The 17,119-nt window shown below is 33.1% G+C and overlaps 1 protein-coding gene across 2 annotated transcripts; it reads right to left on the reverse strand.

Moving 5' to 3' along the window:
* Window positions 1-389: 389 nt before the first annotated feature.
* Window positions 390-5,792, reverse strand: LOC109193788 (pentatricopeptide repeat-containing protein At5g14770, mitochondrial). 2 transcript variants are annotated; one of them, XM_019344599.1, is made up of 5 exons: window positions 2,333-5,792; window positions 1,939-2,086; window positions 1,754-1,831; window positions 1,105-1,311; window positions 390-873 (listed from the first exon to the last, which is right to left on the reverse strand). In XM_019344599.1, the coding sequence occupies exon 1, from the start codon at window positions 5,571-5,573 to the stop codon at window positions 2,469-2,471; it is 3,105 nt and encodes a 1,034-aa protein (XP_019200144.1). In that variant the 5' UTR covers window positions 5,574-5,792; the 3' UTR covers window positions 390-873; window positions 1,105-1,311; window positions 1,754-1,831; window positions 1,939-2,086; window positions 2,333-2,468. The 2 variants fall into 2 exon arrangements, with proteins under 2 accessions (XP_019200144.1, XP_019200143.1); XM_019344598.1 differs by having other exon boundaries at window positions 390-982.
* Between the last annotated feature and the right edge of the window lie 11,327 nt (window positions 5,793-17,119).

The raw sequence follows: 17,119 nt of genomic DNA on the forward strand, positions 1-17,119 counted from the left end.
TTTGGTGAAGAAATTCACGTTGCAATATGAATCATGGTTTATAGCATAATTTAGTCCTCATCTAGCTAGGGATGCTAGTATGCCACTCAAATTCAATCACCTTTGTACCACATTCATGGAGTACCAACAAATTAAGTTCTTACTTTAATTCTTCAATTTTACATTTTTAAAGCATTTTTTGTTTACGTTTCTCTCTTTTTTTTTTTCTTTTTTTTTAAAATAATTTCTGTTAATTTTTTATTACTGTGAATAGTTCCTCCAATTAACAAACATACTCCAGTATTTTTATTTTGGGACATTCTCAAGTACATGCAAATATCCTTAGTCTTATTTGATTTTTTCAAACAATATTTCATAATCTATTCCAAATTACTCTTCCATTACATATATAAGCAAGGATATTAATCTTGATTTAAAAGAAAAAAAAAATTGGTGTTTTTTACAAGAGTATGAAGGCTTGAAGTACCTTAAGGAAAATGCTTTTTACCCCTCCTAAATTTCTCCTCTTAAATTTCTCTCATGATGTGCCATAAATTGACTAATCCACCACTAATTTTAAAAATAAAATTAGTAACCAATTAACTAATAACATATCATGAGAGATGAATTGAAGAGACAAAATAAGAGGGGTATCTAACATTACTCGACTCACACCTTAAATAGACAGTAATATGGTCATAACTAACAACTCTAGGAAAGTCTTTGAGCATCAATTATTAACATGCTAATAGTATAGCAGTGGATGAATTAACTAATTCACATAGAACTTGGCTTGCCTTCACTGCAGCATTTTCTGATGGGTCAGCTTAATGGACCAAAAATTTTCATGCTAGGGTTTTGGTACAAGCTTTTCCCCTTCTCTGCTATACCTTCCTGCAATCACCCTTATGAGGAAATCAATGTCAGCAACTACGGTATTCGGTGGTTGCGAAATAAGGATGAAGGCAAGCTGCGTCACTAGGTAATGAATAATCAAATTCCCCTGCCAAAAGAATAAAATGTTTAACAGCCAAGAATTTCTTCTTATTTTTCTCCTATTTCAGTAACAGATATTGTAAGCTGGTGGCTTTGAAAAAATCAAAGGATTAATGGTTTGTTGGTTACCTGAAACTGCCTTCAGCGTTTCACCTCATCATGTAACGGTAGCTCCAAGTTGTACTGGTCTTATACTTGTAAACGGTCTTTGCATTTACTCAAATGCCAGTACCTTGGGCCCTTGGCATATAAAAAAGGTAAGACTTGTAGCCTTTCTGCCGTGTAAATCTTGAAAGGCGGCTTAGTCTGGTATTGACACCAGATCAATCTTACGCTCTGCCAAAAAAAAAAAAAAAGCAATTTCTATAAGGTTAGAACTATTTGAAGTATGTGATTGTGGCAGGGCTCTGATCCCCCAAGAAAAACAGACATCTATAACAGAAAATACTTTCCAGTGGTTTTCTAGGACATGTTTGTCCAGTCATATGGGTTAATGTTACCCTCTGAAGCCTTGATCAATCATAAAGATCTTCCCTAAATATTCTAAGCTAAATGCACCCACTTAATCCCTTATGATAATACACTAAGAAAATCACCTTAAGTTGTAGAATAAGTGACAGTTCACCTATCAAATATTCTGTGCTATAAAATTTAGAATTATTTCTAATCTAGTTAAAAGTCAATTCTAGTTAAAGCCATGTTGCATAATAGTTGTAAGTGCTAAACACTTGAATGAATTAATATTCTTTTCCCACATTAACTGTAAAGATGTCTCTACCTCTTATGCCCTTTCATGGCTCACAAGGTGTCCTCCATGAAGCTTCTGCGCTTGGCATAATTGAGGATAACATCATCCCTACAAAAATTAAAAATTAAAAACTAAAAATAAAAAATAAAAAATACTCTCGTTATTTCACCTAAAATATTTGGAAAGAGGTCCTTTTGCACTGAAAAATATTATACCTCTCATGAATAACTGATACAAGGAATCCACCAGTGGGATGGATTTCATCTCCTTTTGGAACATCTTATATTTCCAACAAGCATTTATCAGGCCATCAAATCCATAATTTGACTGCATTGCATTTCCTGATATAACTTTCACATATTCCTGCAGAAGGGCCTCAATAAGTCATTTAAGAAATAACAAGCACTCAGGCAGAGAGCAACTTGAAAATGAAAAGTCAATACATGGAGCACTGGCTAGTTAAGACTGATTTGTTTCAAATAATATTGGTCTATGTGTTCACTACAAACAAGTTAATCAAGAAAATGGAAATTTAAGGCATAGCTATTTTACTGCAAGGATTTTTTCAAATATTCTAATCAACAGTCAAAAGATCATAATATTATCTACCTAGTTGGTTGGAGCAACATTCCTGCTACTTGGCATGCCACATTGCTTACACAGATCCTTTGCTTTTAATTTCAAATGCTTGCTGTTCTTCACACATTATCTATCCTGGAGTTCAGATTGTTTACTTCCTAAACAGTCAACTTCTTTTTCCCTTGTAAAAATTATTCAACCACCATTGGCCTTGCTTTCCTGGTTTTGTAAAAGCAGGACTTATGTAACAAAGGGTGGATTCACATGGAGTAAAACCTTTGTCATTCATCTCATTAAGTAACCTCTTTGTCTCAGTTTGGCAAGATGCTCTTAAAGATCTATCATGCTGTGCTTGTTTTGATAGCTTGCACCATCCAGAAATAAGAATGTCATAAGTTGAACCATTTGGTTTTACTCCCCTACCTTGCATCTCATTCATAAGTTCTTGAGCTTGTTTCATCTTCCCAACCTTGGCAAAATCACTTATGAGTACATTATAAGTACTAGCACGAGGAACGAAGCCTTTGGTTATCATTTCACAGTAAAGCATTATAAATTCCTTTTTATTTCCTAACTTTCCATAGCCTGAGACTAAAATATCATATGTATTAGCATTAGGGACAAGACCCCTTAGCTTCATCTCATTAAGTAATTCAGATACCTCTTGAAACCTTCCAGCAGCTGTTAGACCCCTAAAGAGATTATTGTATGTCGTAACATTAGGAGAAACTCCTTCAACCAGCATTTTGGTATATGTTTCTAAAGCTTTATTAATAAAGGAGCTTTTACAATATCCATGAATCAGGGAATTATACGTGATAGTGTCAGCCAAAAATCCTGTCTCTCTCATTTTCTTCAGTTGTGCTGTTGCCTTTGCAGTCATCCCTAGCCCACATAAGATATTTATGAGTGTGTTGCAAACTGTCTGGTTGAGCTTAAGCCCCATGCTAATAAGTCGCTCATGCATTTCTAGAATCAACTCAGCTTTTCTATTTTTTGAAGCAGAACCAATCAAAACTTTATAAATAGATTGGGTAGGCTGAAGACCCATAATATGCATATCATTCAACAACTCTGTGACTTTACCAACTTCACCAACTTCACAAAGTCCCTTCAGCATAATATGGCAGGTAACTGAATTAGGCTTTAGTCCATACCTCTTCATCTCATTCCAAATACTGAAAGCACTGTCCAGTTTACCCTCCTTGCAGCAAGCATTGATCATGGTGTTGAAAGTCAGAAGGTCAGGAACTAACCCAAAGCTCCTCATTTCACTGTAGATGGAGTGAACTTCATATTGCCCAATCCTTAATAGCCCATTCAGTATTACATTGTAAGCAACTGTATCGAATCCTAGACCATTATCTTTCATCTCTTGGGCCAATTCAAGAGCAGCCGAATGCTTTCCTGATTTAAAGAGCCCATCCATCAACGATGTATAGTTCACATGATCAGGTTTGACTCCAGCAGACACCATGTTTCCAAGTAAGGCCTCTGCTTCTTCCATCTTTCCCTGCCTCTTAAAATTATTTATGAAAGCATCCAGTATGAAATTATTTTCCAGTAAGCCACTCAATTTCATTTCCTCATAGAGGGCAAGAGATATGTCTTGTTTACCAGCCTTAAAGTACCCATCAATCAGAATACCATATGTGTAAACATTAGGCATGACATTACTGTAAACCATCTTCTCCATGAAACCAATGGCTGCATCAAGACTTCCCATTTTGACATAGCCATTAATTACAGAAGAAAATGTAAGAACATTAGGCATAACATTTTTCTGTTCCATTTCTTGCAGTAGAAACTCAACACTCTTCATATCTCCAGATTTGCTGCGGCCGTCTACTAATGCTGTATAAGTGATACGATTTGCAGCCATCTTAAACTTTAGAAGAGTCTGATATATGTCCTCAGCCTCCCAAGTTCTTCCATCTTTAAACAGCCCGTCCATCAAACTGGTTAATATCACATTATCAAAGCTTATTCCACAAACCACCATTTGGCATTGAAGGGCAGAAGCAGCACAAGCATCCCCATGTTTAAGTAAAGAATCAATCAAAATAGTGTAGGTAACATGATTAGGATCCACACCAACACTTTTCATCTCCTCAAAAAGTTGTTTGGCCTCAAGAATCTTACCACATTTGCAAAGGCCATGCAAGAGGGAATTATAAGTAACAAGATCAGGCAAGAACCCATTCTTTGTCATCTCTTCATATGTGCAAAGTGCTTTCTCAATCTCAGACTGTTTACAGTATTTACTAATCAGAATGGTGTATGTAATGAGATTAGGTTTTAAAACCAACATTCTAGCTACATTTTGTGTAGTTTGTCCATTATCATACTCTCTACCATATCTGTCATGAAGAAGAGAAAAATTATAACAAACATCAACATTTTTACAAGACTCCAAGTGTTCATCCATAAGACTCTTGGCAGTATCAAAATCTCCCATTTCACAGAATCCATTAATCAATATATTGTAAGTAACAATATCAGGAAACACACCCGCCTGGCTCATACTCTCTGTAATCTCAAGACCAGCACTCATTTCACAAGCCTTAAAATAGCCATGAATAATGGTGTTAAACCCCACAATATCTGTAGAAATTGCCTCACCATTATGGCAGAACATTTCCATCACCCATCTTGCTTTGGGCAGCAAACCCATATCACAGAACCCCTTAACCAGTATATTACAAGTGAAACTGTCAACGGCAACACCCTTCTTGACCATCTCGCATACCAACCCGAAACCTGCTTGTACAAGCCCCTTTCTGCAAAAGCCCCATATAACAGTATTATAACTAACAGTATCACTCTCATTGTTCCTAACCAACTCGATAGCCTGTTCAGTTTTTCCTATTTTGCAGAGAGAATGTATCACTATGTTTCGAGTATACACATTTGGAACAACTCCACAAGAGAGCATATCAAAGTACAGAAGCATCACCTGATCAACAGCCCCCGAAACGTTGAAATGAAGCAGGAGGCTGTTCCAGGAACGGAGGTCGGGGACCAAATTGCAACTCCGCATCGTGGATAATGCGGCCTTCGCCTTCGAGAACCGACGACAGCGGAGGAAGAGGTGGATGAGGGTGCAGAAGAATGAAACATAGAGACGGCTCTTTTCCGTTGCGATCGGAGGTTGCGCATACGAGGATGAAGAGCAGAACCTTACTTGTTGAAGTCCTGAGAGTGAAGGAACATTCCTTCTTTTGCTTATGAAGTGTTTGATAAAACGCCGCTGTGATATCATCATCATCATTCTTTGTTATTCCACAAAGTTGTTGATCAAATGTCATCTAAGTGCAGCGAAATGGGGCTGGGCGAAGAGTTCTGTAAGATGAGTTCCCATTGAAGCTTGAAAATGTGCTGTGATGAAACTCGGGAGTGCCTAATTGCATGAGGGCTTTGGAATTGCTACCCCCAATCCCAACTCTTTTTCGGGCCGGGTCATTTCTTATTCAACCCGGACACACTTCAATTAAGATTTATATATGTTTTGATTTTGAATCATCACATAACCTATTACGGAGTAGTATTTATTCAACACAACCTTGACCTTAGTTGTGATGAAATTCAAACTTCAATTTTTTTTTTTTTTAATGAAAAGTAATAAGTTTACAAGGTACTTAGCATCAATTGTTTAAATTATTAAAATATTATATAGTGATAATATGATCAAGTATGAAACAAGTTTTTTCTTTGTATAACGCTATTACGTAATTATTCAGTGGAAATGAGTTGTGTGGTCATTGACCAATTGAAAAAACATGTGGATCCATAAGACTTACGACACACAATATAATCACATGTCAATATAATGACGGACAAAATCACATAAAAATATTTCAATTACATTTCACCCATTGTAGTCATAAACACCATGTTCTAAAAAAAGCTTACAAGACACTAAAAGTTGTTCTAAAAAGACAAAGAAAATAAGGAATAAGGGTCAAATAGGCCACTAAACTGCACACGAGAATGCAATTAGGCCATTGAACCTAAACAATTTACAATTGAGTCCCTAAAATAACCAATTTCATTCAATTTATTTAGTTTTCAGGTTTCTCAAGTTGCTAACAAGTTACTTCTCCACTTAGGATGCATATGTGGCATTTGAAAAAAATTTATTTTTAAATTAATTTTTTTAATGTTTAATAAATAAAAACTAAAATAATTTATTTTTAAATTTATTTTTTTTAATGTTTAATAAATAAAAACTAAAATAATTTTTTTTTTTGAAAATAAAATCCAAGCCCATGTACGACGTCTTAACAAATTATTTTATTTTCAAAATAAAAAATAAATTATTTTAGTTTTTATCTATTAAACATTAAAAAAAAAAACTAATTTAAAAATAAATTATTTTTAAAAAAAATACCACATATGCATCCTAGATGGAGGAGTAACCTGTTATCAACTTGAAAAATGGACAAATTGAATGAAATTGATTTGTTTAGAGACGCAATTGTAGGTTTTTTTTTTAGGTTCAGTGGCCTAATTGCATTATCGTGTGCAGTTCAGTGACCTATTTGACTTTTATTCCAAGAAAATAATAATTGTTCCAAATAAGGCTTATAAAAACCAATACTTTACTTGTACAATAAAGACTTTCAAAATAAATAGGGAGAGTTTAATCTGATAATAATTATTCCAACTAAATAAGATCATTGTAGATAGTTGTCTACACTCATATGAAATCTTTCATCTTTACATACTTTTGCTTTGAATTAAATCATTTTCTAATCCTAATGATGCTCTACTTCCTTAGTCCATATATTGAAAACAATGCTAGTTTGCTTTTATCATTTTGTTTTTATAAATCCATGAACATCTATCATGTTTATCCCTCATGCCAAATATTCTTCAAAATTCACAATCAAGATCTTTTCTTAAGTTGATTTTTCAAGGACTTTCACTTTATTTACACCTTATAATATACATATATTTGTCATTCCTTACAAATTTCAAACTTAAGTCTTTCTTATTTTTATAAGCATAATTATACAATGCTTCTTTGAATTCCCTTTTGCTAGCAAGTGTCATGCCTATACTGAATTCAAGGTCTTCCATGTGTATACTTGCTATGAAAAATTGAAAATAGTCCACTTTGAGCTTGAATCGTCGTCACATCAAATAGGTTTGGGCAATCATTAACCATTATCCAACTCATTCCTGCTTGTTTTACACTTTCTGGTCCATTTCTATCACTTGCTAGCATTCCACATTTAGATCTACATGTTAGACATATACATAAAGGCACATGTATTATACAGCCATAGGTTCGAGTCATATACAATAATTAATCTAAATTTGATAACGGAAGCATAGGATTGAGCGTACCTCTAGTCATAGTTGTTAATTATCTCCATAATATTGCTTGAAGAATGGTAAAGAATTGAGTTTTGTGTCACATGAGCAGTGGCCGAGAATACCGTACTTAAATAGCTTAAGTGTCATCATTATTATAAGCTAAGTAACGGAAACGGTTATTCCCGCTTCAAACTACAACATAGTAATCATAAATGGTCTATTAAACTTGCACCACTTAATAATGTCATAATGAAAATGTTACACTACATACTTATCAAAGTAAAGGTCATTCGATCCCTAACATCAACATTTTTATTGTCTTTAGGTTCATAAGCACTTTTGTTTTTTTTTTTTGTTTTTTTTTTTTTTTTGTTTTTTTGTTTTTTTTGGTGGAGTAAGACATGTTAAAACAGGAAAGAGAACTAACTACCATACTCTAACTGCGCTTGCCCCAAAGGCGTCGGCTGCGAGAAGAGGTTTTAAGCTTAACGGCGGAAGATCAAGTCAGGTGGTCCCCCAAGCCGCATCTTGACCCAAATTTGCCAGGTGATCGGCACATTTGTTACCCTCCCGTAAGGTGTGTCTGAAAATGATATCATCCATGCTAGTGACTAGGAGCCTGCAGTCTTTAAACAAGGATGAAGAGCACTCGTCAACGATTTTATCTTCACTCATGGTTGCTACCAGCGCTAGCTTCTGAATCAAGCTCAAGGATGATCCTTCTTACCCCCTTGTCCTTTGCCAGCCGTAGACCCTTTCTTAGGCCCTACAGCTCCGCAACAAAGCTATCCGAAACCCCAATGTTAATAATGAAACCGAATAATCATATTCCGTTGTGATCCTGAGCTAGGCCCCCGCACTCGCATGACCAGTGATTCTTTTGGAGGCTCCATCAGTATTTATTTTAATCCATCCAAGCTCCGGAGGGTGCCAAGAAACCCATCTAACTCTTCCCACCTTGTCACAATGTTTTGAGAAGACATCCACAGAATCCTTGATCCACTTGTTGTCACTATATACTGTTGTAAATTTCAAACACTTTCCTCATGTGATACTTCATTTCCCCTGAACTCAACCCAAATCTCTAAATTCCTAAGTGTGTATGTCATTAGCTAAAGCCTATGCCTCAGAATCTGTTTCAATCTCTTTCACTAAACAAGATGTTGACTAGATTCCACTAACACATTAATTAAAGATACACATATTAACACTAGATGATATGGACCACATCGAACTATATATGTGCATGGTATGGACAACACTAGCTACTCTCTACATATTAGTCCCCACAGTACAGTGTACGTGACTAAATTAAGAATACAACAAACCACTAAGCAATAGACAACACATCGTTGGTTTACAATATTATAAACATTGCCCACCACATTTCGACAAGCAAAGAACACAAAAGTATTCATTTTACATACAGTATATATATATATGTAGAAGTCAATGAGGTCCCCACTAACAACACAATTCACCTTTTCATACAAGGCAACTCATTAGCACACTCACACTTGAAAATGAAAAAGACAATGGCCTTTCTTGGTAAATAGTTGTTAGTTGATTGAGTTAGTGGGTAGGGATGGCAATTCAACCCGATGGGAAAAACCGGTCCCCGCCCCAACCCCCATCCCCATCCCCGTTCCCGATCCCCATTATAATATTAAATATATATATATATATATATATATATATATATATATATATATTATTAATAAACTTAAAAACAAAACATTCATGAACAGTCACAATAGTGCTACCTACATGTGCCGACTGCCTCTATAATAAAAACAAAATATTATAATATATATAATATTAATAAACTTAATTAGTCCAGTAAAACAAAGTATTATAATATATATAATATTAATGAACTTAATTAGTCCATTAGTTTTTATTAACTTATTAGCTATTTCTTTTAGTTCAGTACTCAACAGTAATTTTGGTTTGTTTTAGTTCAGTAGTTTTGATTAAGTTATTAGTTAATTAGTTTAGTTTTAATTTGTTTTGATTAACTTATAAATTACTTATTATTGTTGTTAAATTGCTGGTAAATTATTTCTTGTTTTGTTTTTGTTTTTTGTTTTTTTTTTCATTACATCATTCAAAAACGGGGCGGGGATTCCCCTTTCCCGAAAAATTCCCGCCGGGGAACGGGGCGGCAACGGGGAATGGGGATCTATTTCGGGGACGAGGACAGAGACCTCATTTCCCGTCCCGTTGCCATTCCTATTAGTGGGTTTAACTAATTGATAGCATTAGCTGATTCTAGAAAAGTGTTTGGTAAATTTCAGTATGTTTTCATCAAATTTTTGCCCAGAGAAATTAAAATTGGTGGTAAAATGAAAGCTATGTGACGACATTTGTCACCATCAAGCACATAGATAGACCATAATTGTCACTACGTCAATAATCATGGAACTAAAATTATTATTTGCTTTTCTTTTAAACAATTATTTAAAGAATGATTTGACCAATGACAAATTATATCGTGCACCGCGATGCATAATCGATTATACACAGCCATGGCCGTTTGAAACGAGGGCGGCGACGGCCGCCGTTCTCATTCCAAGCGGTTTGAGGTCCAGATCTGGACCTCATTGTTGACAATCGGTGGCTGATATTCTTTTTTTTAAAAAAAAAAATAATTAATTAATTTATTTATTTATTTATTTTTAATAATTAAATAGGCAACCTGCTAGCAACCTGAAAAAAAATATCAATCGAACAAATTTAGCTGGTAGATGGGTCGATTTGACACTTAATTTAGTTCGTGGTGAGAATTGAACACTTTACAGTAATAAATGGGTCTATTTATCACTTGTACCTCCTATATAATATAGCTTGTAACTCAAATAAAAAAGCTAAATCACACTATCAAAACCTTGCATGACCGATTTTATCTTGGCTTTAGGGCAGCATGCAACAGAAATTGCCTCTTCCATTTCACTGGCCTCTGAGGCAGCGAAAGGATCTTTTATTCTTTATTGATGTTCAACACATTCAAACTCTATGCGTACGGGCATTAGATTTTGTCACTATTACTGAAGTATTGGCTTTTTGCAAAATTAATAAAAACTATAGGTAGTTTATAGCAATTTAATTATATCTTGCATCCCATGATTGATTAAAACTATAAATAAATTAATATAGGTAGTTAGCGCTGGAAAGTGGAGAGCCGAAAGAGAATTCACATTTCAACTACTCAATTTTATATTAAGGATAATAAGGAATTATTATCCTTTTTTTTTTTTTTGGAAATTCGAAATTACTATCTGATATTGTGTAATAGGCCGGTAAATAGAGTTATTATGTAATAATTCACAAACTATACATGATATGTAAATTACAATAAGAAGATCATGTGCAACGAGTTCAACTAATAATGTGTTGGTAAAAATCAAATTCATGATCTTTTAGTGGAAAAATCATGCTCTACCTACTAAGCCTCCCCTTTACAGGGCGTTTGGTTGAAGGGAAATAAATTCCCTTCCCACTTAATTCCCACCTAATTTCAAAGGTCACAAAATTTCCTTGTTTGGTTGAAAGGAATTGCAATTCTCCTATTTTCATGGAATTAAAATCCCATGTCCCCCCTGAGATTTTAATTCCTATAATTTTAGGAAGAAAAAAAATAGTGATGAGTCAAAATTACCCCTTCATTTTTAAACCTAAAATTAATGCCTGACAATAACAATGGACATTTTGGACTTTATACTACTTATTCCCTTTCAATTCCCATGTATATCAAACATTGGAATTGAAATTCTCAGTAATTCTATTCCTGTAAACAAAACATTGGAATTTAAATTCCAACTTTACTCCCAGTAATTCATCTCCCATGGAATCACAATTCTTTTCCCACGTAATTCCCCCTCTCCAACCAAACGTCATGTTCGGGTGCGTTTGGTTCAAGTCATCTTAGATTACCTGGGTAATCTGAGTCTGGTAATGCTATATTACCTTGTTTGGTTCAAGTTATGAGATTACCTGGTAATGTTATATTACATGAAAGCTGATGTGGCAATAATATTTCAAGGTAACGTAATTACCCCCGTTTTCTTAGGTAATCTTAGATTACCTTGAATTATTCTAACTTTGCCCTAGTTTACTAATCCTTAAATAATAATAATCCTTTATATAATAAAGCTATATGGTTTGGGAAATAATTAATGTTACAATTAATGCCACAACATCCTTTATTATTAAAAAAAAAAAAAAAAGCACAACATTTAAAAAATAAAATAGCTATATATTATATAATCATATAAAAAATATACTTTTGAAAAATAAAATAGCTATATATATTATATAATCATATAAAAAATGTGTTCAATTATAGTTTAAATTTAACACATATAAAATTTGAAATTTGCTTTCCAAATGTAATTATCTTAGTTATTATTCGTATTGTGAAAATTATAATATAGATGAAATACAATTAAGAATAAATCAATGTAATTATGTAAATTCTCTCTATAAGTTTATTGGAATATACACATAATTAGAGATTATATTAACCATAGCAAATTATAATTTTAATTGTAATTTTGCATTCTATAAAAATAATAAATACTTGACCAATGGAAGCTCAAAAATATTATTATATTAAATAATTTAAATATTTTAATTTTTCTATTTTTTATTTATATTTATAATAACATAATTTTTTTCCATGCATTGCGCGGGTGAATTACTAGTAATAATAATAATAATAATAATAATAATAATAATAATAATAATAATAATAATAATAACAATAATAATAATAACAATAATAATGAAATACATATATGTTTATATAATCAAATATACATATGTGTGTGTGTGTGTGTGTGTATTAAGGAATAAGGTTCAAATTGACCACTGAACGTAACTTGAGGCCACTCAACAAAAAAAAAAAGTGTAATTAGGTCATTGAACACTCAAAAAAGTGCAATTAGGCCACTGAACTCTCCAAACGTATGCAATTTTACCGGATAGCAGGTTACCATCAATTTTAGCAGGTTACCTGCTTACGTGGCAGCTTAATTGGCATTTTTAATAATTTTTAAATAATTTTTAATAATTAATTTAATAATAAATTTGATAAAAAATTGGAAAAAATTAAATAAAAAATAAAAAATAAAAAGTCGTTTTTATTTTTAAAAAAAATTTTAATAAAAAGTTATTATTAAAATTTATTAAAAATTAATTAAAATTTATTTAAAATGTTAACTCAGCTGCCACGTAAGCAGATAACCTGCTAAAATTGAGGGTAACCTGTTATCAGGTGAAATTGCACATTTTTGGAGTGTTCAGTGGCCTAATTGCACTTTTTTTTCGTTCAGTGGCCTAATTGCATTTTCAGGTTACGTTCAGTGGCCAATTTGAACCTTATTCCATATATTAATATTTAAGCATTGATATACATTTATACATATAAATAAATAAATAAATAAACACACACACACACACACACACACACACACACACACACACACACATATATATATATATATATATATATATATATATATATATATATATTATTGAGGATGTTATAGTAAATTGATCCATATAACCTAAAATATAACACTTAACTAAACAAGGCAATATTATATTCCACAATCCAAACCAAACACATAAGGTAATCCTAAGATTCCATGAACCAAACGTCCCATTAGGGTTATGGTCAATTTCTTTATTCTCCTGAAAGGTTGAACCCCCAACCCCAAGGGCTTCTCATATCCCGGCACGACAAAACATTTGGTAAGATGTAAATCATTGTGACTCAATGGATCAGCATATAGGACCAAATGTCGATGCACACAACGGATCTACTCACTTTGGGTACAATCCCACATTACCGCCGCCGAGGCTCGAACCTGGGTCTCTTCTCTCAAATACTGTCTACTGAATTATTCTCAAATACTGTCTACTGAATTATTGAGTTAAACCCAGGCGGACAATGATCAATTTTTTATTATCACGAAATGTGGATAAATAATAATAATAATAATAATAATAATAATAATAATAATAATAATAATTTGAGGTACCTCAAGTCTTTTTCATCTTCAATAATCTCCCTCGACATAAATTACACTTTTGTCTCTTCTTCAATTTACTGTTCCTATAATAATAGTATATATGGTATGTATGGTCGAGCTTTAATTTCTCAACCTAAGAGAGAAATTGAAAAATAAAATAAGATTTTTTTTTTTTTTGTATTTTATTGAAACTTAATAATTTATCTCTTGATTTTGGCTATCAAATTGATCGAAAATCTTGATTGTTTTAAACTTTTAGCGTCATTATTGGATACTTGGATGGTTTTAAGGTGTGGCATATGATAATTACAACTTTAATTTGCTTTCGAATTTGACAGCCGGCAAATGAATTTGGTAACCAAAGATTGGTAAAATTTCAACAATCAATGGTTAATTGTGTTCAATTTTAAAATTAATAACTGATTTTTAAAATCATTATTCAAAAGACTTTTAGTTAAATTATATTTTAAACTTTAATTTAAGAAAAAGTGTTCAATCACTATCTAAAGGTGCCCCCTAGATGAAGTCTGTTTTGTGGCTCTAATGGATAATTGATTATAATGAGGTAAACCAGTTTAGCTTCCCATAGTTAATTGGCTCAAATCAATAAAGTCAATAGACAACTGTCACATAACAGTAATGCAACTTATTACGTGTAACAATGCAACGCAACTTGGCATGCAAAGTAGAAGTGCCATAAAATATATTGTCTTTCTTTTATCAACAAAGAAAACGAAAATCTTGAAATAAACTATGACAATTTAGAGCAAGATGCCTATCTTGAACACGTAATATAATGCCCAATCAATCCTCTCAAAAAAATATGATGAAGAGTTAATGGACAAATTACTACAATGAAGTAAATTCGTTTAGGTAGCTGACTGACTCAAACTGAAAAGATTAATAGACAATTCTCACATTGCAACATAACTAAATTACATGTAATTAACAATTAACAACGCAACAGGACTTGGCATGCATAGTAGAAGTGCCATAAAATATTTATATTGTTTTTCTTTTATCAACAAGGATAAAGAAAATCTCAAAAGGAACTATGACAATTCAGAGCAATATATATATCTTGAACGAGTAACAATCAATCATGCATCTCAAAAACTATAATGAAGATCCAATTGAGGTGTCTCAATAAATTGAATTGCAATTCCTGAGCATGCAAAGTGAAATATCTAGTCAAGTAATCTTTAATTTCATATTGTTTTACTTACGGTATAGTAGACTAGTAGAGGGATAAAAAATGTATATTGTTTTGATTTTATATATAGTGTGATATTGAATTGCATGGGCTCGTGCAATGATTGGATAAGGTATGGCTGGGCTTTATACATTTGGATATTTCATTAGATGGAGTGCATCCATGACACATACACTAGCTAGCAATATAAACAACATTAATGTCCACCAAATGCAGTGCGGATTTCTAAATTTTTGTGGCCCCGTTCTTATAAATAAATAAGGCCCTATTAAAAGAGCACAATCTTTAAAACTAGTACTATAAAATATATATTTTTTCAAATAAGTATGAATAGTGTAACACTAGTTGAATGCAAAAATAACAGCTCTTACTATGAAATATATAATTTTTATTTTAAATAAGTATAAACAATGTAAATATTAGGCCCTCTAAAAATTGAGGCCCTGTGCGGTTGCCCATGTTGCACGCCCTAAAATCCGGCCCTGACCAAATGACGACACTCATCAAAGGTTTTTGACATTTTTCTCTTTTTCTTCTCTCAAAAAGTTGAATCTTCAATCTTAAAGGCCCCACATCCTGACCCGATAGAACATTTGGAAAGAGGTAAATTACGGTGTTTCAATGGCTCATCAAACATGGCCAAATGCCGATGCGTATAAGGGATCTGTCCACTTTAGACATAATCCCCACATTCCGTCGTCAAAATTCGACCATTGGTCTCTTATTCTAAATATATGCCTACCTGAACCATTGAACTAAGCTCATGCTAGCATTTTTCTCTTTTTCTTTATTTTTGGAAGGTTGTCATTTCACTGTAATATGAAAGCAATATAATGTTAAGGATATATGTGGGTGACATATTTCATCTCTGTATCTATATATTCTAATTATGCTCTTATAGAATAGCTATGTTAAACTAATTCTTGTAATTTCATGCTACTTACTCTCATTTGTGTACTATTTATAGTTAGCTGTTTTATATCAATAAACACATACTCCATTCCCTCACATATAATAATTATAATCTAAACATAAATTTAAGGGATAAGGGTCAAATAGACCCTTAAACTATAGGCCAAAGTGCAATTAGGCCCTTAAACTAACAAAAGCTTCAATTAGACCCTTTATCTTTTCATTTTTGTGCAATTAGGTTAATTAGAAGGTTACATTAAAGTTGCAGGTAATTTTTTTTTAAAAAATAAAAATAAAATAATATCTTTTTTAATTCAAATAAAAAATAAAAAAATAAAGAAATTAAAAAAAAAAAAAAAAAAAAAAAACAGGCTTCTCCGTCAAACTAGACGGAGAAGTCGGCGGAGAAACTGCCATGGCTGGCTTCTCCGGCCAGTTGACGGAGAAGCCGACCATGGCTTCTTCGCCCAGTTGACGGAGAAGCCGGTCATGGCTTCTCCGTCAAACTGGACGGAAAAGTCGGCCATGGCTCTCCGTCAAACTGGACAGAGATACCAGACATGGCTTCTCCGTCCAGTTTGACGGAGAAGTCGGCCATGGATTCTAAGCCCAGTTGACGGAGAAGCCGGCCATGGCTCTCCGTCAAACTGGACGGAGAAGCTGGCAATGGCTTCTCAGTCCAGTCGACGGAGAATGGGCCGGCTTCTCCGTCAAACTGGACGGAGATGCCAGCCATGGCTTCTCCGTCCAGTTTGACGGGAAGCCGGCCATGGCTTCTCCGTCAACTGGACGTAATTTGTTTTTTTTTTTATTATTATTTTATTTAGTTTTAGTTTTAGTTTTAGTTTTAGTTTTTTTGTTTTTTTTTTAAAAAAAAAAAAATCAATTTGACCTACTATTACCTTATGTTTACCTTCAAATTAAGCTAATTGCACAAATTTAGAAAGTTATGGACTTAATTGCATACAAGTAAACAGATGAAGGGGTTAATTGGAGCTTTTGTTAGTTCAAGGGGCTAATTGCACTCTGTCTTATAGTTGAAGGGTCTATTTGACTCTTATCCCTAAATTTAATTTATTTCTTATATTTTTAGCAAAACGGTAAATTAACCATTTGTTAAAAAGTTATTAACTAAATTTACATTACAGATAACCAATGAACTAAATTTACTAAAGAATTAAAATAGTGTCTTTGTCATCTTATATATAATGTGTGTGTGTTTCTCATTAAAATCTTTTAACCGTGTGATGTCACAATTCATAATCACAAACATACCCCTCCCTCTCCCTATATAAACTCCGGCGCCATTATTCCAAAAGACTTCAATTCCAACTT

This window comes from Ipomoea nil, unplaced genomic scaffold (genome assembly GCF_001879475.1).
Source record: "Ipomoea nil cultivar Tokyo-kokei standard unplaced genomic scaffold, Asagao_1.1 scaffold1932, whole genome shotgun sequence".
Lineage (NCBI taxonomy): Eukaryota > Viridiplantae > Streptophyta > Magnoliopsida > Solanales > Convolvulaceae > Ipomoea > Ipomoea nil.